Here is a 23217-nt window from a genome sequence, read left to right as displayed (position 1 = left end):
CACGCCGCTGCTCCATTGGAGCACTCTTAAAACAAAGGGATAACAGTGGAAGGGAGCTTGTCACACCCGACTCCCAGAACAGAGCCTCAGAGCACCACGTTCTCCTCAAAGAAGCTCTCTCTCCCTTATTTATTTATTTTTTCTGTCTCTGTGCCCTTGTTTCCACATTGCTGACTGTCATACTGCACCATGTTGCATGATAAATACTGAATGGAAATCAGCAGGAACTGCAAGGCGTTGTCTGAATATGAAGCTTGTGATTACATTCCAAGAGAATTTGCAGTGTGATATAAATAAACGAGAATTGAACAGTCAATATTTACAGTAATGTTTCAAATGGCACATTTGAAAAATAGGTGAAATTCCAAAAGTCAAGATAGAATATGCCATTAGTGTTACATACTGTATAGAAAAAGCTATTTCATAACAAAAAATCTTTTTCATAATTATGAGACAATATGAGATAAAAGGTCAGAATTTACATAAAATGTCAAAATTATAATAAAAAGTCATAATTATGACAAAATTATGACAAAAACTATTTTGATATGAAAGTCAAAATTATGACATAAGAATTCAAAATTATGAGATAGTAAGTCAGAAAATTTGATTCGACTTTTACCTCATAATTTTGACTTTTTATCTCATAATTATGACTTTTTATCTCATAATTTCAACTTTCTATCTCATACTCATGAGTTTTTATCATAATCATATATGACATAATTATGATTTACCATGATTCTTTTTCTTATGTGGTGGAAATTGGCTCCCATAGTTCTAGATATATTTATTGTATAGTATTCGCCCATTAAAGTAACGCACATCCATTTTGTGCTGCTGTGATGTTCAGGGTTACATAGTCTGTCTTGCACAAATTTCATATACATATCTATTTCTTATAAAAAAATAAATAAATGTGTAGGTGGAACTGGAAATATGGAGAGTTTGCTTTTGGTTAAATGATCTCACCAGTGAATGTCAATCATCTGTACATGAGTTCTTGTAGATCAGCTAATATTTTGCCACATAATGAGATTGATAATGTTATTAATTGCATTTTGCACACTCAGATGGCACCGCAGAGGCATCTGGCTGGATATGAATCTGGTGTATAATTATTATCAGTTAATTTAGCAGAAATTCCACACACAGAGCACATCACATTATCAGACAGGATATATTCCTATCGGCCTTATTAAGGCTCATTCATTGGATTGCTTATGATGTAAAATACTATATGAGAACTTAATCTTGGCCATATTTTACCCTCAAGCAAGCTTTATTGAGATTCCATGCTTAATATGGCTAGGCGATATGTCCAATAAACAAAATATCTGTGGGGATTTTATTTACTACATGTTTTGGTTGAAATGATGAATTCTCTGATTAGAAAAATAAAATAAAATAAAATAAAATAAAATAAAATAAAATAAAATAAAATAATAAAATAAAATAAAATAAAATAAAATAAAATAAAATAAAACAAAATTAAATAAAAAAAAAAATAGTAAATCATTTCAGTTCCATTTGAGATCGGTATGTATAAAATATAGTCGAAAGGTCAAAAGATATCAAGATAAACATTTTTTCAGCTCTATTGCCCAGCCATAATCGCTTTATCCTGTAGTTCACAACAACTCCCTTCGCTGTTCATGATACATGCTGAAGGACACAAAACGAGCTTGTTCACAGGCTGTTGTTTGTCACGACTGCACACCTCTGAGATCTAACACATCTCTTTCTCTCACCCACTTTATTCCTGCTCTGTGTAAAATCACACATTCATTTTAAGAGATGATTTGCACTTTAAAAATAACAAGAAGTATCATCAGCTCAATATGTATAAGCCAAAGTAACATCATTTAGATGGTTTAATTAGGAGTTGGAAGTAGTAAATAGGTTGTAGTTTTCACAAGGCATAAGAGGTGAAATTTCCTCAGCAAAATCAGCATTAAACTTATTTTTTTCAAACTAGTTGTGCCTATGCATCTAATTTTGCTCTAAATGACAGTGTCTCCTGTCAGACAGAAATAATTGCAAAGGGCTGTAGATGGAGTGGCCGCAGCGGTCTGCACTTACAAGAACTGCCACGGTGAAGAATTGATGGGCTTAAACCGTCATTAATATTCAAGGTGAAGTCCCTCTCAGTCTACAACACTGTTTAGCCGGCCCTCTACTCACAAACTCAAGCGGCACATTACTCTTTTCTCACTGTTTCTGTGTGCCATCAATATTTCTACCCAGTTTTTTCCTTCCTTTTGCATACATGTTGACTAACTATAAGTAGCAGTTAACTAAAAATTACATTGTTCATAGAGTGACAGTGTCTCATGTGTTTTCAAAACCTACTAAAATTATATATATATATCTCCAACACTCCTATGATTGTAATATTGTACACAGCCGAACGAAATGCGCTACTAATCAAATGCACCAAAAATCTCAGTCAGAAGGAAGGATAAATAAAATAAACAAAATGAGGTAATAATCAATCAAACCAAAAATCTCATTTGGAAGGAAGGAAGGAAAGAAGTTCAGAAGGAAGGAAGGAAGGAAGGAAGGAAGGAAGTTCAGAAGGAAGGAAGGAAGGAAGGAAAGAAGTTCAGAAGGAAGGAAGGAAGGAAGGAAGGAAGGAAGGAAGGACGAATAAATAAAATAAATGAAATGAGGTAATAAACACCAAAAATCTCAGTCAGAAGAAAGGAAGGAGGGTAGGAAGGAAAGAAAGAAGGAGGGATAAATAAAATGAACAAAATGAGGTAATAAACACCAAAAATCTCAGTCAGAAGAAAGGAAGGAGGGTAGGAAGGAAAGAAAGAAGGAGGGATAAATAAAATGAACAAAATGAGGTAATAAACATACCAAAAATTTCAGTTAGAAGGAAGGAAGGAAGGAAGGATAAATAAAATAAACGAAATGAGGTAAAAATCAAACACACCAAAAATCTCGGAAGGAAGGAAGGAAGGAAGGAAGGAAGGATGGATGGAAGAAATGAAATGAAATAAATGAGGTAATAATAAAACACCAAAAATATCAATCAGAAGAAAGGAAGGATAAATAAAATAAATTAAATGAGGTAAAAATCGAACATCAAAAATCTTGGAAGGAAGGAAGGAAGGAAGGATAAATAAAATAAACAAAATGAGGTAAAAATCAAACACCAAAAATCTTGGAAGGAAGGAAGGCAGGAAGGCAGGAAGGAAGGAAGGAAGGAAGGAAGGAAGGATAAATAAATAAAATAAACAAAATGAGGTAAAAATCGAACACCAAAAATCTTGGAAGGAAGGAAGGAAGGAAGGAAGGAAGGAAGGAAGGAAGGAAGGAAGGAAGGATAAATAAAATAAACAAAATGATGTAAAAATCAAACACCAAAAATCTTGGAAGGAAGGAAGGAAGGCAGGAAGGCAGGAAGGAAGGAAGGAAGGAAGGAAGGAAGGAAGGAAGGAAGGAAGGAAGGAAGGAAGGATAAATAAAATAAACAAAATGAGGTAAAAATCAAACACCAAAAATCTTGGAAGGAAGGAAGGAAGGAAGGCAGGCAGGAAGGAAGGAAGGAAAGAAGGAAAAGGAAGGAAGGAAGGAAGGAAGGAAGGAAGGAAGGAAGGAAGGAAGGAAGGAAGGAAGGCAGGAAGGAAGGAAGGAAGGAAGGAAGGAAGGAAGGAAGGAAAAGCACTGATTTCCTCAGACTTATTTGCAGAATTTTACACCTTTTTTGTCAAAAATGAAAATTATTAATATCAGAAAATGATTAATAATATTTAATAAGAAAATAATATAGCATAAGAATAAACTGTACTAATTGGTTGGTGCTGCTGATTTCACTGTTTTTAATTCAGTTATTTAAATTATTTTTAATATAAATGATATATACAACTATTAATAATTGCTGTTTAATGAAAACGATTACTAATTGCAATTTACTAATAATCGTTATTGTGGCAGGTAAATGCTACTCTGATTCCAAAAAGAGAGAGAGAAAAAAAAAACTCCTGATAGTTATATTTTTTTTAAAACAGCTTCATTATTGTCCTCAAATAGCTTCAATTTATTAGCATCTTGAACTTTTTCAAATGTAAACTATAACTAGAGTTTTAAAGTAACGTCAAGAACACTGATTTCTACTTATTGATCTCCCGGCCAATCCCTCTTTTAACCGTGGCCCGTTAATGCGATTTCCTGTCCTTCATTACTCAAAGGCTCTCTGTGTGTCTGGGCATAAGGGGCCGTCTGCAGGACGCGTGTTACTTTTGCCTCTTTCTGCTTGCTATGATCTCTCTCTGTGATTAAATGACCCCTTCAGTAATGACATACACCGCATACGGACGGCGGAGGACGTGGCAAACTACTGAAGCAGCAAAACGCTGCCGTGACACTGCCCCGAGACGGCTGCATGGCCGCCGATATGTTTAATGAAGGGAGTGATGAGTTATTGATGCCTCCGCTCTAATTAGAGGTCCAGAAGTGTCCGCGGCAATGGTGACAGCAAACACAAAGACGGTCATTGATTGTGTTGGGATAAACTGACTTTGGTTTTGCAGTCCGGAAGAGAACAGGCACATAACTACTGTTCTACTTGACTGGCGCGGGCCTATTCTGATTAGTTACACTTCCTAGGATCAGTGAAACTAATTACTGGCCTTAACTTTAAAACCAATAATGAAAGGGATGTGGAAAGTGCTTAGACATTCTTCAATTCGGATTCAGACTGATTTGTTTAGCTCTGTCCCAATCTAGTCTAGTCCCATCTAGTGAGCTGTCTTACTGCCTATTCTACTTAGACATCTTAACTAAGGGTACACAACAATGCGTCCTTTTGGAATTATAAGGTTCTGTCTGATATTTTGGTTAAAATTGAGTTATTCACATATTCTTATTCTGTGACAACTTTTTTTACATTGTGATTTTTTTTTTTTTTTTTTTTTTTTTTTAATATTGTGTACATTTTGGGACTTTTAATTTAGAAAACCAAAAGGTTCTATCCACAGTGTTGAATGGATTGCAAAAACTTTGAAGCTCAATATCTCAAAACTGCTCAGAATGCAGATAGAACCTTATAATTCAAAGGGAACGAATGGTGTACTAAAACGGATTTTCCTTTGCGTTTTTGAAAAGTTTTGCGTCACAGCAACGTTGTCAAAGCGATTCCCGTTCACACTGATCCGCGAAAATGACTACAAATACTGTATTATGCATTCCAGGCCAGTAGTTGGCGATGTCACATTGTAAAGAAATACTACATTTAGAATTTGGCATTTGGCATATGTAAATAATGCATCTCCGCTAGATGTAGTAATGGTTCAGTAAATCTACACTCTGCTGGAGAAGCGTTACTAAACTCAGTACAGTCTTGCAGTCTGTCATTGTTGTTTTGGTTGTCAAGTACTTGTGCATCGCTATAGACTGAATACATAATACACATGTGAATGACATCACTGTCACAAAAATTTGCACTTTGAAACCCGTTTTCAAAAGGTTGGGCTTTTGTGTGTCGTTTACATGACAGGCTAAAAGGCATAAAAAGTTTTCTGTATTTAATTGAAAATGGTGTATAACCACCCCCTTACAAAAATAAATAAATAAATAAAAATCCAGATAATATTTCAGTATGTTTTGGCTTCCGTGCAAGCTACTGAAATTCACAATGGATTCCAATCAAATTTTATGTTAGCATGTTGCTAAGCTAACAGAACGTTTAATTAAGCATTATAAGCATAAAAACACACAGATATTGGGTTAATTATGATTTCTTAAATAGACTGAACTATTTTTTCAAGCAAGTGTTTTTTGCTAGTTTCAGCTAGACACAGTTATTATTTTCACGTCCTGCGCCACATTGTTTAAATAGCAAATGTATTTGCGCCTATTTGTGCGGCCATGGGCGTGCTGGTCTGAAAATGAGGTGCGTTCAGGTGCATTGTTGGCGCGTTGCTATTTTGAGGCAACTGAAATAGACTGCACCATTGACCAAATGAAACCTGGTCTAAAGACAATGCTACATTTTTTTTTTTTTTCAAATTTATTTATTTATTTGTTATTTAAAGAGCTCATTAGTAATATGTGCCTATATGCGCGCATACACTCTGCTTATTACCCACACACAGGGATGTGCAGCAGCACACAAACATGCCAAATATTAAAATAAAACGATCACAAATGTAAAAGATTATTATTGTGTGCATAAAGATGAAAATGCTTTGGTGGAATCTGGCTTGTCCCATAGATGGTCTACTTGCACGCTTTAAACTCGCGCACAAGCAGATCCGTTTCCTCGCTAGAGAAGCGTTCAGTTTTTATATAAATAGCGAATACGGCATGGCACCGAGAGCAACTAGCTTTTAAAGGGGATGGGAGATGAGACTCTGATTGGTTTATTGCACGTTACGCCCAAAACACACCCATTACTCATTAAGAGAATAGGGACAAACCTTTTAGACCATGTGCCAGATGCGGCAATCATTTTTCCCATCGTTAAACTAGCACAAGTTGATTCGGACACTTGCACTGTGCGCTTTAGACCACGTGCTTAGATCATTAAAATAGGGCCCAAGGTATCTTAAAGCGTAACATAATTCTTGGCTACATTTTGGAACATACCTCACAATGGGAACGCACAATGTGTTTGGCACCTCACAAGTTTTTAAAGTTTTTTTGTGCAATTTGGTTTCAAAAATAACAGTTTTTTTGTTGTTGTTGTTTTTTTTAGTTATTAGTTATATTTAATTTCAACATAATAGTGCCCTTTTCTATGAAAGTATACAATGATTACCCTTAAGGCTGTGACATTATTTTCATATGTAGCTCATTTTACCACCAAATCCTCATTTTCTCATTCCCATTACTGTAAATGGAAAATACATTACTATATAAATTAAACATATAATATAAGTATTATTACATCATGGTTGAATTTGTTGTACTGCCAACAAGTATATTAAGTTAATTGATTTGGACATGTGATGTCGACATGGATAAAATCATAATGAATATACGCAAACAAACAAACATGAATAAATGTAAATATACATTTTAATTATAAAAGTATTACATTACAGTATGAAAATCATCATAAAGAAATACCAGATGCATTAAAGAGAATTTGGGATAAATGTGCTGAAATAATGTCACAATGCCAAATATTATAAGCAAAATATGCAGAAGGTATTTTAGAGTGTAACATAATTTTTTTTTTTTGCATTTGTTTTATTTAATTACAACATAATAGTGGCCTGTTCTGTGACCTCAAACTGCTAACTCTCACAGTCTGTGTAGGCTGGTGGCAATTAATAAAAACATTGTTGTGAAACTTCAGATTTGAAGCTCAAAACAAGCACAATAGTGACAAAGTGCCTCTACAACAATTTCCAGTATCACCTTTGAAAATGCTGACAACATAATTTCATATAACGCAATAGCTTTCTATTATTTTTTCCCCAAAGGGTTTTGTCGTCAATAACCATTAACATTAACTAGTTTTCAGAAAAGTGCAAATAAAAGCAATCTAGACATCTTTTCAAACATGCTTGGAGTAAACTTGGTTACTGAAGACAAAAATATATAGGAAAAAACTCAAAATCTCCAACTGCATTATTTTGCTCAAGACAGTGTATGTATGCGATTTGTTTGTGCATTCAACGAACACCAGGCTCTAGGTCAAACGCGAGCCTCTCATTGTCATTTCAAGGTGAGAGAAGCATTTAGACAATCTCCCCTGCACATGCACCATCTGCGACAGCCTGTCCCTTCACTTCCTCTCTGCTTTTTCCTCTCCACAAGGTTCAGTTGTTGTCATCTATGTTATGAGAAAATGCTTTGAGCTGATCTGGGAACAGCGCCAGGTGCCACACGCCAGTCTGTTTCCTCTAATACGCTCCATTTTAGCATAAACTGTAATTAACGCAACTTGGCACTACACTTAGCACAGGAATTTTACAGTTTAGACCAACGGTTTTAGAGCTGAAGAACACAACGCCATCGCTTGAATATTTTTTCAAGTAAGTTTTTTACTATATTTTCCCTTAAATAAGCAATAATTTTGTGCCAAAACTTAAAGGACAGAGTGACATTTTCTGTGGGCGGGTGGGAATTTAAGAACCGAGTCAGAAAAATTAGGACGAGGGACGAGTCATAAATCAGCAAAACAGCCAAGAACTAAATTATCCTAATCCCACTAATATAACCAGAAATCCCAAATCTACTGGAAATCTAAATTTAGAGAGTGCCAGGTTGGAACAAATATCTGTCTCAGCTCTAGAGCGGAAAATCGTTTGCTTTTACTGCATTATTACATGCATATCTATATTTAGTTTACCCTCTTTAGGATTAAAAACCACTAATAGTATATCTCATAAGCAGTGTTGGAGGTAACACATTACAAGTAACTTGAGATTACGTAATCAGATTACTTTTTCAAGTAACAAGTAATGCATTACTTTTTCAATTTACTGCAAAATATCTAAGTTACATTTTGAAATAAGTTACGTGAGTTACATTTTCACATTTATTGACTGGCAGCTCTCCTGTCTCCATGTTGAGAGAAATAAAATGCAGAGGTGTTGTGCGCGCTGTGTGTGAACATGACGGTTATTGTAGTTCTAGACTAAATGTGAACATGCATTTACTCATCTCACTTGCACAAAAACATTCAGTATTCTTCAAAATAAATAAAAACAGTGAAATGCAATCTCAGAATTTTATGCAAACCTGTAATAATGAACTATATTAAATTATACAAATATACTTTATGTATTTAATCTCACTTTATTTACCAATGTCTTTGCTGCTCCTTCAATAATAAGTGAAAATTACTTTAGATTTAGAAATAAGAGTGTTGAACTTCTATCTCCTATTCGTCTTTAATTCCATACCATCTACCTATTCTTCTTTAATCCAGAATGGCAGCACAGCCGATTTTTTGTTTGAGCTGCGCCCTCTACTGTACAGGTGTAAATATGCATTTCCTTCAGCCTGAGGCTTACAAACAAACAAGCAAGCCCAGCCCAGCCCAGTTGAGAAAAAGTAATGCAAAAGTAATGTAATGCATTACTTTTCATAAAAAAGTAACTAAGTAACTAAAAAGTAACTTTTTTAGGGAGTAACGCAATATTGTATTGCATTACTTTTAAAAAGTAACTTTCCCCAAGACTGCTCATATGTCCATGGGGAGGTTTTACGAGTTTGTCATGTTCTACCACTGTGATGACTGACTTTGAGTGAAACTGAGAATTGTTTTAATCAATGCACACGATGAACCGTTTCTATCAATGCACGATTAATGACTGCCATTACTCATGTTAAATCAAGTGTACTCAGGTCTGTATTTGCATTTTTGATGGTTGCTTAATTCATTGTTCAGTGATTCAATGATATAAAGTGAATTACTGCAATTACTCTTTAAAATGGACACTAAAATACAGTCTAAACTAGTCTAGGGGGTTTCAGACTTTTTGCTAACACTTTAAAATAGGTTACATTTGCTAACTAGAGTTAACATGAACGAATATTGAAAAAACACTTCCAAAGCATTTATTAATTTAAGATAATGTTCATTTTAACATTTACTAATACATTATTAAAATCAAAGGTTGTATCTATTAATATTTAATGGACCTAAGCTAACATGAACTTTCAATGACCAGTTGGATTTTTATTAAAGGGGTCATATCATGAAAATCTGACTCTTCCTGTGTTTAAGTGCTATTATTGGGTCTCTGGTGCATCTACCAACACAGAAAATGTGAAAAAGGACAACCCAGTAACTTTGTTTTGGTAAGCCGTTTTCTAGAAGCATGTGGAAAATTGAGCCGTTCTGATTTCGCTCACCTTGTGACGTAGGAAGGTGATCTTATTATAATATTACCGCCCCCTGAATCTGTATGTTTCCACCCACGGCACAGTCATTGTTTTCGCAAATGTGATGAGTAACAGTGGTCCTGGAGTGCAGCATCAGCAGCTGTCCCACAGTTTAGCTACAACCCTGATCAAACACACTTGAATGTCTTCAGGATTACTAAAGCTAGGCGAGTTGTGTCAGAACAAAACTCTGCAGGTCAGCAGCACTCAAGAACGACCGTCCCTGAGCTTGTGATATGTCTCAGCTATGTAAACATTATCACTGATCTGTTAACGGCTATAATAGCAAACACATGAGTCTCCTTAAACTCCTGGCATCTGAGCCACTAAGGGCGCAGTGGTGTCATTTTATTTATGAAGGAAATGTGTCCAAATAAATTCATATACCAGTATGTGCAAGTCATTAACACTAGAATGCTTCACATGAACATCAGTAAAACACAGAAACTGATTCTCAAAGATGGATCGATACCAACAATTTCATATATATTTCGTGATGTTTGCAAATTGTCTTCCTGAATGTGTTTAGTTAGCATGTTGCTAATGTACTGTTAAATGGTGCTAAAGTTACCATTGTTTCTTACTGTATTCACGGAGACCAGAGCCATGACGTTATTTTCATTTTTAACCCAAAAACGTGTGTAGTCTGTATAATTCATAAACGCATCTTCATTCTTATTGAGTCTCTCCAACAGTGTGTAGCTTTAGCCATGTTAGCCGTGCATCACGCTATCAAAATCAGAATCGAATCGAATTCAGAATCGAATTTTAACAAACATCCACAAAATACATGCCATACCTATGTTATATGCTGCATTAAGAACAGTTTAATGATCCATTTTGAGCGTTATATTTGCTGTGTTAGCATCTATATTATGTATGCCTCAGTGTATTGGAATGACGAGCGAGCTTGGGGACGGGGAGCACGAGCTCATTTGCATTTAAAGCAACAAATTTACAACAAATCTGTGGGGTATTTTGAGCTGAAACTTCACAGACACATTCTGGGGATACCAGAGAATTATATTACGTCTTGTCAAAAGGGGCATAATAGGTCATCTTTAAATATGCTAACAAAGAATAAATACTGTAATGAATGTATTGCTCATTGTAAGTAAATTTGAGTTAATGCATTAACTAACATGAACTAATGGAAACTTATTGTAAAATGTTACTAACTTCTTAATGCCAAGGACCCTTAAATATAATATATGAAGGACTCCCTTCCTAAAATACAACAGAAGCTAGACTGATACATTTTCATTTATTCTGTATAAGCATAATTTAATAAAACATATACATATAACATTTAATTTATTTAATCTAATAATTGTTTATTGATTATTAGGAACTTTTACATCACAATAATCCTCACTTAAATAATTCCCGCCCAAGGCAAGGTCTAGTCGAGTCAGTGTGTTGAAACGCATGGTTATGGTAAGGGGCGTGGCATTTCCAAAACATGCTTGAAGCAGTAGTCCAATCACAGCACACTGGTCCAGCCAACCAATCAGAACACATTATGCATTTGAAGAAGGGGCTTCATAGAGAACTAAACAGACTGGGAAGAAAGGTGCTTTAAATATGTGAAAAAAAATGTGTTTTTTGAACATTCAAGCATGAGATATTCTAGCCCACCCCAAAAACAAATTAGGACTTTGTAAAAGCTGCTTTGTCCGTTCTCTTTCATTAAACCATGACTTTGTCAGATGAAAGACTGGTTTCCAGACCTCTGGTCAGGGCAGTTTTAAGGGGTCGTGAATTGAGAAATCAATTTTTCCTTGATCTTTTGACATGCAGTATATTAGATGTCATTGTACTATAATAATATCCTGTAAGTTTCAGAAGTCAAAACTTCCTTATTGGTCCAAAAACAGCTTTTATTGAAACCAAGCTCAGAAAATGACTCGTCTCGGATTTTGTCATATTATTACGTCATAGTGCGACGAAAGACTGCCTCTGCCTCTGCAGATCAACGCCTACTTCTACATCATTGCTTCTTTAGCCCAGCCCACCGATTAGTGCATGTAATGTAGTAAAAAATATGAGAGAGACAAAAACACAGGATTACTCCAGCAATAAAACCATAGAGATGTCTCTATGGATTACATTAAGTTTTGAAGTGCCAAGTTGTCTTTGCATTGCCTTGCTTGTGATCCTAACATTAAAAAAGCTGGATGATATTGGATGGATTCCAGTTTTTAAACAAGACACAGTTCGACGCAGGCTTTTCAGAGAGACTGAAAATAAAATGATGCAGTGCCAACTACACTGGATCTGACAGTAATGTCACAACACACATGTGAGTAACAGTGTTTTTACCATGTGTCATTATTGCTTTGCGTTGATACAGATAATTTGATATGTAGTGAGTATTTATACTGTAGCGCCGCAGTCAAACTGAATAGCTGTGATTTGCTGTTCTTTCCTTTGCTTCTGCATTAATGGGGTCAAAGCGTTAGGATTATCGTATATGAAAGAAAGAATAGAGAATGCTGCAATCACAGCAGCAAGTCCAAGTCTTGAATGTGGCACGCTTATCAAAACCGAATGTTCGAAATAGAGGGTCAAAAACAGGATAGAAATTGCTTATTAGGATTTTTTTTGGTGTAAAAATCTTGATAACAATACATGGACCTTAGAGAACAGTATAAAATTTTACTTTATAAAATGCAGTTCATGACCTCTTTAAGACTGCAATAGACTATTGATTGTTTTTTGAAAACGACGTGGTAAAGGCTGAGGATGAGTGTGCGTGAGTGGGACTGAGTCAGTGATTAGATTTGGATTTTCTCTGATACAAAATGATCCAGCAGTCTGTTGTTAGTATTCATCGGTCATGGTGAAACAGTTCCCTCATTACTGATTCAAACTGAGACATCATCACCTACACAACATGGCCCTCATGTCATACAGGAAGTTCATACAAAAGCACAGTGAGCAGAAAATGACTCTGAAACAATGGTGAAAAGCATAACCTACAGTAATATTACTCCATCCCACGCCTACACACACATTCAATATTCAAATAGACTCTGAACAAATAGATTTGTGAGTCAGGACTGCTAAAGAAAGCCTATTAAAATGCATGCTAAGGTAGAACAGGAAGATTTTTTGCGCCCACCCGTATAACAGTTTTAAAACATGATGTTTTAAAACTGTTATATGGGTCAATGGGTCAATGGGTGTATGGGTGTATGGGTCAATGATGTGTCGGGTCATTTTTTGTCCTTAATAATAATAAAAAAACACAGCTATGACAGCCAAAGTATGTAAGGTAGTACAACTAGATCTATTTTATTGAATCCAAAAGGTTTTAATTATATTTTGCTACATATAAAAGGTATTTTAAAGATTTTGAAGTGTCAAAAGTCAAAAGTTTAACCGTCTAAAGGCCAATACAGCTGTGCATGATTCTTAAATATCTTAAAATGTAATAAATGTATATATTTTTTTTATTCTGGCATGATTTTATAACATCATATATCAACAAATGACTTGTTACTAATTTGTTGTTAATTAGTAGTGTTTGCTAACCTTTTGTTTTACAGAGATGAATGTTACCTCATTTCATGAGGTTTGTTGATCATAGACTCATGTTTGCTGGTAAATGCATTCATTTATAAATTATATATTATTATTTCATGATAGAATACTAGATAGTGTATGATTAATTAATCAATCAATTGTTTAATTAATTAATTGATTTTACATGTGATGTACCTCATTGTAAGTCACTATAGTTAAAAGTTTTGAGAGAAATATTGAGAGAAGACAAAATGCGCTGAAATAATGTCACAACAAAATGTTCTGAAGGCCTGTTCACACCGGGACGAATATTGTGCGCGATTTTCGCCGACGTTTAACGCCTTCGTGACTAAACAACGGGCGCCAATGTGAGTGTGCACACCGTCGCGAAAAACGCGAGGTGTAAAAGCGTCATTTTTAAAAAAACGCCTCGGGTTCGTTTTTTTGGTTTGACGCGCCGCGTTAAAAACTGGCCGACCAATGAGATTGCCGCTTTTGTTCACGTGCCTGGAGCTGCTGAAGTTACAGTAAAACACGACTTGGTGGCGCTCAAGCACAAAACGGTCTTGCCGAGCACACAAGACGACGAAGAGAAAGTAAGTAGATGAGGAAGACCCCTACAAACTATCCCTGCATCTCAAACAGCTCCCTAGCTTCCTAGGTCGTGTATCAGTATACCATGTAAATGAATGTGGCCGACTCCCTGATCAGTGCCCTGACTAGTGAAGTAGAGAGCTGATTGAGACGCACACTATGGGTGCTCTGCCACAGATGTGTATTATTTCTGTATTTTTACTTTTTTTTTTATTTTACATTCAAGAAATATAGTTGAGAATGTCTGTTTCATAAATATGTTTATTTACACTACCGTTCACTTGCACTACTGTCATTGTGACTTATTTGCACTACCATATGTACTATATATATAATGTAGGCCTATGCCATTTTATATGGCATAGGCCTACATATATTTTATATATGCATTTTTTTTATCTTCTTTAACTTTATTAATATCATATGTTTATTTGCACTACCGTTAAGCACAAGCGCCACATACTGTCAGGGAGTGAATTTGCACTTTCACTCGGCGCATCGGCGGTGAAAATCGCTTGGGTGTGAACACAAAAAAACGTCTCGAAAAACGCTGACGATAAACGCGTGCGATATTCGTCCCGGTGTGTACGGGCCTTAAAGGGATAGTTCACCCAAAAATGGAAATTTGATGTTTATCTGCTTACCCCCAGTGCATCCAAGATGTAGGTGACTTTTTTTCTTCAGTCGAACGCAAATTATGATTTTTAACTGCAACCGCTGCCGTCTGTCAGTCAAATAATAGCAGTAGATGGGAACTTCAACTATAACAGTAAATAAAACTTGCTTAGACAAATCAAAATTAAAACCTGCGGCTTGTGACGACACATTAATGTCCTAAGACACGAAACGATCGGTTTGTGCGAGAAACCGAACATTATTTATATAATTTTTACCTCTAATACACCACTATGTCCAACTTCGTTCAGCTTCCTGTTAGTGAGGTCAAAAAACGCGTTCTGAAGACGGAAGTGATGTCTCGCCCATATACTTCAATGAGCGCGAGACATCACTTCCGTTGTCAGAGCGCGATCAGACCTCACTAGCCGGAAGCTGAACGAACTTGGACATAGTGGTGTATTAGAGGTAAAAAATTATATAAATACTGTTCAGTTTCTCGCACAAACCGATCGTTTCGTGTCTTAGGACATTAATGTGCCGTCACGAGCTGCAGGGTTTAATTTGGACTTGTCTATGGAAGTTTTTTCGACTCTTATTGTTCAAGTTCCCAATCACTGCTATTATTTGACTGACAGACGGCAGCGGTTGCAGTTAAAAATCATAATTTGCGTTCGACTGAAGAAAAAAAGTCATCTACATCTTGGATGCCCTGGGGGTAAGCAGATAAACATCAAATTTTCATTTTTGGGTGAACTATCCCTTTAAGAGTCCTGACTATTATTTTGCTTATACAAAATATGCAGATTTTTTTTATTAGTTTATCGAGTAAATTTTGACCTGGACATTTCTTGTCAGGTTTCACCAATAAGGACCTACCCATAATACATTAGCAACGGAAATAGCAACACAGTACACTGTAAAACCGGACAGTGAAATTAATTAAATGAAATGAGTTTGTTTCACTCAAATATTAATAAAAGTTCATTATACTTAATAGAAAAAAAGTTGGGTGAACTCAAAATTTCATTGTAGCAACCTGAACTTAACATGACTGAATTGAGTTGCAGCAGATTTCTAATTCCCAGCATGCTTTGCGACAGACAGTATAAATAAATGTTGAAATTAAGTGTTATTTTGTGTGTTTTTGCACAAGATTAACAAGACATAAGTTAGTGTTTAATGTTGTGTTATGTTGGGATTTACAGGGGGTTCTGTTATGTTAGTTTTGTAGTGTTACCGTTGTGGTGAAAAGTAGAACCTGTTGTTAGGTTCAGGATGGGCTGCAAAATGTACTGTACATATGTACTCTATGTTGCTTGATTATATACATGCAAGTATATAATTACAGTCTCTTTGATAGATATAATAGCATGCGTTATTTGTTACACTCAAAAAAATAACTTGTTGGTCTAACTTAATTCAATTATGACACCTATTTCCACACAGTTGAACTGATTAGGTTAATTGTACTGATGAGTAAAATTCATCCTAATTGAATGAGATCACACCAGTTTCATTTGACGTATTCTGTGAATGTTTCCTGAACATAATTCACTCTTGTTGATCCAACCAGTGCTATTACAATTTCAGACTGGTGCCCTTGTGCAGAGTTGCTCAAGTTTTCTGTGAAACATTTGTAGCATGCATGTAATAATCAGGTAAAGAACTTCTCATCACTGGCTTTAGCACAGTTAAAGCTTGTTGAGAACAACATAGATTTATTTCATGTAGGCACACATAGCCTAACCATAAGGTCTACACTTCAGCATAATGGTAACCGTCATAAAAATCGACATAACATAACATAAACTCTTTCAAATGTGAAATATAACTGAACATCAAACTTTAAAAGGTATTTCCCTTTCCTAAAAAACACATTAAACAGCACTTAATTTCAACATTTACTGTCCCGATCTATCCCTACGCAAAGCATGCCGGGAACTAGAAATCCACTGCCCAGTTTCAATCAATGCAACATAAATGATTTGTGTAGTCCCAACACAAATGGTTTAGGTTAACCTAACATTTTGCAAATTTAATTTCATTTAACATAATACAATTGAGTGCAAATGCCAATTAAGTGAAAAACTAAAGATTTGTGTTGGTTCAGCTTATTTTATTTAAATAAACTGAGCAAGCAGCTAGAATCATTTTTTTTTGAGTGTAATTTATGCAAAAGAACTGTATGTAATTAACATTATGATGTGTTGGGCAAGGCTGAGAATTGTTTAAGCGAAGGGATGATGGTGACGTGATTGTTAATGAGAGACACCGGTGCACAACACTGACCTTGCTCCGCTTCCACAGCTCTTGGCCCCACCCTTCTTGTCACCAAAATTTTAAGTTCAACTAACTTAAAAAAAAAATGAGTTAGCTTACTCAAATATTTTGAGCATTCTGAACTTATTGAGTTTTACAGTCTATAGCATCAGGATCCGTACCAACAAGCACCACTCAAATTCTACAGAAAATGCAAAAATCTAGTTAATCATTCTTACAAAGAAGAACCAAATAAAAATGTAAGGTGCTTCCTGCAAGTATAGAACATTATGTTAGATATCTTTATCTAAAATCATCACTTTAAAAACACTATTACCAAAGCCCCAGGACTGCAATACACCATAATAATGTATATAATGAACAATGTTCCTATAAAAGACTTCCAAAACTACATTATTACATGCAGAACTCTACACTTTTCTCAATAGACTGACTTTCAGAACATCGCATATCCCACAGAGAGAAATTTGATTTAAGTCACAGCGAGTTATAGCGAAGCCCAGGTTATTCTGATCACCGCATGTATGTATGATTCCAATCTGATTTCCTTTGAGAGTTGGACAACCCTGAACCAGAGGAATCCTGTTGCTCTGTCACACTGCGGATCTTTCCGCCCACGCTCCACCATCTACCGCAAGCCTCCAAAACAAGTGTGACAAACCTCTTACTTACAGACACAAACTCAGCCTCGCTTTCTCACACCTCTAACTCTACGCCCTGCCAAGATGATCAAGTTTCTCTCAGAGTTTCTGCGAGCACCACCCCCGGCCTCAATACAAACAGACATCTCCGCTCATCTCCAGCCTCGCCTCTAACCCTGGCTCCTCCGCACGCCATTCACCCAGCCAAGACGGAGCGAATTTCAGCTCAGGTTTTACAGACCATCTCAAGGGAGGGTGCAGAAACTGAGAGGGAACAAAAAAAAAAAATATGGAAAGCGAAGCACTGGTGCTGCAAATCCATTCCTGTCTTAGCGCGAAGCAAGCGTCGCACTTCCCTTAGGACTACCATCAACCATTACAAAACTGGGACAGGAAGAGAGCGAGAGAGCTTATTGACGACCACTCGATTCTTGTGACGCAGCTAAATATCATCACACAGTGTCACACTAGAAATGAAAACCAACATTATTAAATTTTCATTAACAGAAGCCCCTGTTACAAGCTCTGAATTAATTTTTAATAGCTTACTGTGGCTTAATCTGTTGTCTTTTTTATCAACAAAGATTTTGATTTATGCGAAAGTCTGCTATGCGATAAAAACCTTGAACAAAAAGGCACCGATTAAATGTAATGTCTTTACATTGTCCTTGACAGTAACATCCTTGAGTTAGTAATGCTTCTGTGTCCGTTCACGGTGTTTTAAGGTAGTTAATTACACAAAGATATCGAGACAACACTGTGCTGCTAAAAACCATTAAACGCCACTCTTATCTATCAGAAGCGTAAATGCAATTAGGCTTTCGAAATCAAAGGTTTCCATTAAAAGAATTAAACGTAGAGGTGTGAATTTCAAATCCAATTAAAGCATGAGCTAGGGGTCCAAACATGAGATCTCATCAATGCTTTTCCCCCCATGAGAAAGCACAAAGCACAAATTTTCCAAAACAGCATGTGGGGAGTCTAAACGGAAATGAAATTTGTTTCATTTAGTACAATTATTTCTCATAGTACACACAATTTGAGCGAAGGATTGATATAGGGGCATATGAACCATATCACTAGATGTGAATCAAGTGTGATATTCATAGCAAAAGAGAAGGGCTTTTACATCATTTACCCAGAAATTCTCAATCTGAGCAAATTCCTCACTCACGCCTCTCAAAGCCACTCCATCTAACGTAGCAATTTTATGAGAAAATGCCTCCATTATTTTTGCAGACACAAGAGACAACTGTTCTTTGCCATTCAAACAATTCCAGTTGTGATGATGATGGGTCTTATTACACAGCATGCTGGAAACGTGGATTTAAAGGCAAACATTAGAGATGTTACATCATTTTCCAAACATTCATTATAAACCCAGAGCAAGATGCTATCTGTGCCCTCACTGGCCTTCACCTACTAAGATGGTTCGTCCTGTAGATGAACGCATATGAAAATTAGTTCCCCAGCTGGCAAGTGACTGACCATCAATATTGAAATGTGGTTAAAATAATTTTAGACGTTGGTTCAATGTTGAAAAAAAAAGACTGTTAACTGTTAAATCTGTTTAAAACTGTTAAATCAACACTGAAATGTAACAAGATCGGAAAAGTAAGTTGAAACAATGTCAGAATATCAATGTTGACTTGATTTGCCAAATTTAAAACAAAACTTTCGTCTGCTGTGAAAACAACATTTTAACTTCAGATGGGTCACCTTAAAGGGATAGTTCACCCAAAAAATTACTCATCCTCATGTCATTCCAAATGTGGTTATGGTGGTTATGTACCCCCACTGACTTTCAATGTACACTCGGGTTAAAAACAACCCAAGTTGGGTTGAAAATGGGCAAACCCATCGTTTGGGTTGTTTTAACTCAACTATTGTTTAAAAATGACTGTTTTGCTTGCTTAAAATGAACCCACAATATGTTGGAAATTAACATTCCTTAATATGTTTAATAAATGAGCATTTATTAATATGTTTTTAAAAAATAAGCATGTATTAATATGTTTAATTAATGAACATCTATTAATAAATGTATTGAATAACAATTAAAAATAAACCATGTATTAAATTTGCTTATTAATAAATGTCCACTTTTGATTATTATTTGTTGACTCTAGTAATTATGTGTCTGATTTTTAATTTACATCCTATTTTGGGTTCATTTTAAGCTAGCCATATAGTTATTTTTAAACAATAGTGGGTTAAATAGATTGTATGGGCCAAAATATTTGAAACACTGTTTTCATTAGGAGAAAGTCAATGATGATATTTATTCATTTATTTATTTTGAACTATCCCTTTAACCACTGTATGCCAAAAAGAAAGTTTTTTGGGGGAAATGTCTTTTATTTATACATTCATTTATTTTTTGCCATGTCAGACCAGCAGAAGATAGGACAATGTTCTCCAGCTGGAACGTTTTATGACTGATCTTGTCGCCAGGGAGGCCGTATTAACGGGATACTTTATTTAAGGCGAGCTGTCACCAAACCCAATGTTCGGAAGGGCCAAGTTAGGGTACGTTGGGTGGGGGAGCTAGAGACATTATCTTGATGAAGCTATGATCAATACAGCCAGTGTAAGCCAATGAAATCCAGATAGCATCTCTTTTAATTGAGATTAGACTCTGCAAGTTCAAAGTGTGCCCATCTGATTTAAGAGACGGCCGGTCTCCCCAGTTAACTCTTCATGGTGGGAATCAATTATGGTTTCTTCTCTGACATGCGACCTCAGAGAGCTGAGATCTGGACTGGTGTTGTAGAGAGGGGGAGATCTTTGCCTGTTCTATTTTGGGGTTTATGTCGGTGGATACGTACCTCCTTTTCTACAAATTTTCTTGCCGGGTTTTCTGGCACATTCCTTGGATATTCTTTTTACTGCAAAATGAATAGAAGACTAAAAAATAACATGGGAGTCCATTATGGACATCAGGAGCATGCAACAGCACAACTTGACTGAAAGAGGAAAAGAAGAGTTTAACAAGAAGTTGTTCTCTGACTTAAATCATAATCATCATCATGAATACTGTACAAAACGTTCCCCCCTTTTATGGTTCATTTTGAAACATTATGGCCTTTTTGCACTAAAGTGTGTGAAAAAGGGGGTGAAAGAAAACCAACCACCTAAAATGGACGTGCTGCAGCACACAGAAAGATTTGCATGTGCAGGGGATGGTGGGAAGGTTAGGACACACATACAGCCTCGCTCACACGCACACTCGCACATTAAGCAGCGGCATGCATCGGCCATGCAGAGATCATGCTTCTTTTTTTTTCCCCGCTGCACTCACTACATTCTGCACAGAGGAAACTGACACAGTGAGATGACAAAGACAGGTCTGTCCGTCCTGCCCGCACATAAACTCACCATCCTCCGTTGGCACGTATATGTTTAAGAATAAGCAGTCCTCGCTCTGGTCCTGTACGTAGGACGACACCACTTCAATACTGTTGGTGAACCAAACCGGCAGCATAACGTCCGGTAGCCTGCCCTCCAGCAGGGTTTGGGGACAAACGGGGCCAAACTGAGTCGCGTTACGGATATCTGACCACGAAATAGGGGGCTCAGGCGGTTGGAAGCGCCTTTCGCCTGTTGGAGGTGCTGCGTAGGGAACGCCCAGGAACTGGATGACAGGCCCCAGGATCTCATTGTTGAGTTCTTTTTTGAATCCCCTCAGTTTGCCATAAGTCGTAGTGACAACAGGGTCCGTCTCGTCCAGTTTTTGCGAGGCAGCGAGCTGGGCGTGCAGGGTTAAGCCTAATATCCAACACAAGAATGGCAGGTCCAGGCTAGCACTGAGGCCAAGCCGCGGACACATGGCCCGCCAGACGCCACCCAGGCGGTTTGGTCGTTGAAAGGGCATGCTCAATCCTCTTCACGCTAGTCCCGCTAACAGCGGCGGCCCTAGTTTATATCCACTCGCACAAAAGAAATGATCAAACTCAAGATGCCAGACGTTCCAAGAGCGAATCTGTCAAAAATCTCAAAGCCTCTTTGCATGGCAAATATTCCCACATGGATTTAAAAACGGATCCAAGCAACATCTTCAACAGAAAGCCAGCTATTCGTCAGGTCCCATCCTATTGACAACGTAGCTTTCCATCCTGGCTACGTGCGGGGCAGGGGTGGGGGAGGCATTTGCGGCAGGTTGTCCAAAGATAAATCAAGTCCGGTGCAGTGGTTGGTCTATATCCTGCTGGGAAAAAAAAAAAAAAAAAAAAAATTAGTGGTGAGGCAGATGGGAGAACGAAGCTTTATTGGCGTCTGAGATCTTGTGTGACTGTTATCAAGCAGAATGTTCTAGGATCACAGCTCACCGGCATGACACAGCATTTATCATACAGACCCATCGACTTAGTTAAGAGGAGTCTCGGCCAGTGGCAAATCAAATACTTCTCTCCAATACACTTACAGGCTGAAGTGATTATATAATAAAGCAGTACTTAAGACACAGTATTGAAAACCAGGGGGAAATCTCACGTCAGAAAATATCGTATATTGTATCAGAAATAAATGTTACAATCTGAAGTTGTCTTGTTGCCTAGGTCAAACTATTTTAGACAATAGCTCCTCATTCCCATTACTGCAAAGATCTAGATACATTACATCAAGAACTCAACAAAGTGTAGCGATAAAAATAAGTCAAGAGGAAACAGAATATCGAAGAGCAGCACAGCAAAACCCTACACATCCATTTAGTGCATCATCCTCACTTCCTCAACTCACCAATCTGAGACAACCTTGCAAATGTGCAAAAACTATATTTAGATCCCCCCCAGAACACAAGTCTTAATAAGGAATGGAGGTTCATTTATAACCGTGGGCGAGTCTTCCCTAGTGGACGCTGTGACGGGCGGATTCAGAACAGGCTTTCGCTCAGCACGGTAAATGAGAAAAGCACCTCTGCTTCCACGGCTCTACAATAGGGTTTATGTTCCACTATAATGGGGCATTTGTCTTGAGTACTACTGTACCACCACACACAGCCTCCTCTGCCCACTGCCTCCAACAACTAGATCATTCATGATGACTAGCCCTGGAAGAGTCAGTAGATCCGGACTGAGTGTCACACAGCCAGACAGGGAGCAGACAAGGCTGAATGGAATTGCTGGAAATTACCTTTTTTCTACCCGCTATATAATGGCATCCACAGACAAAGAGCCTCCGTTCTATCTGATCACAATATGTGGCCCCGAGGTCTAATCTACTGTAATAAAATGGACCAATTTCAATAATAACATTGCCATTTTGCATTTTTTTAATAGTGAACCAGAAAATGCTAGCATTTTATTCAATTCAAAAGATTTTCAAACAAGCCACTGCATTGTTTTAGAGGCAGGGCCGTGACTAGAAATAGATCATGATGGTCTCCTACTTTTCCAACAACTATAGTCAATTAGTAATTTTGCAACTAGTTTATCTTTTAATAAAATATGGGTTGCACTTTACACAAGGTGCCCTTGTTACAGTGTAATTATACAAAGAAGTGCTAAGGAATATTAATTATCAACATGTATTTATTATATAATTAAGTTTTGGGTTAGGGTTAGTTGCTTGTAATTATGCATAATTTGCATAATTAAGTACATGTAAGAAGTTATATATATATACACACACACGAGTTCAGTCTTGCAGAGAAACATGCCTAAAACAAACCCCCGTTCTGCAAAACTGAATGTGTTATCTCAAGTGT

General features: G+C 36.8%; 1 protein-coding gene across 5 annotated transcripts in view; it reads right to left on the bottom strand.

Annotated features, from left to right (window-relative positions):
* The window catches only part of nlgn1 (neuroligin 1), a 311795-nt gene that overhangs the window by 252396 nt on the left and 36182 nt on the right, over positions 1-23217 (bottom strand). For 3 of the 5 annotated variants that reach the window (XM_048172191.1, XM_048172190.1, XM_048172194.1), the window contains exon 2: positions 20892-21720. In XM_048172191.1, the coding sequence (XP_048028148.1) occupies positions 20892-21387 (496 nt within the window). In that variant the 5' untranslated portion in view covers positions 21388-21720. The remainder of the gene's footprint in view (positions 1-20891; positions 21721-23217) is intronic. The other 2 variants (XM_048172193.1, XM_048172192.1) reach the window with 1 other exon arrangement.

The sequence above is a fragment of the Megalobrama amblycephala genome, linkage group LG21 (genome assembly GCF_018812025.1).
Source record: "Megalobrama amblycephala isolate DHTTF-2021 linkage group LG21, ASM1881202v1, whole genome shotgun sequence".
NCBI classification, from domain to species: Eukaryota; Metazoa; Chordata; class Actinopteri; order Cypriniformes; family Xenocyprididae; genus Megalobrama; species Megalobrama amblycephala.
This window is presented reverse-complemented; position numbering and strand designations above follow the sequence as displayed.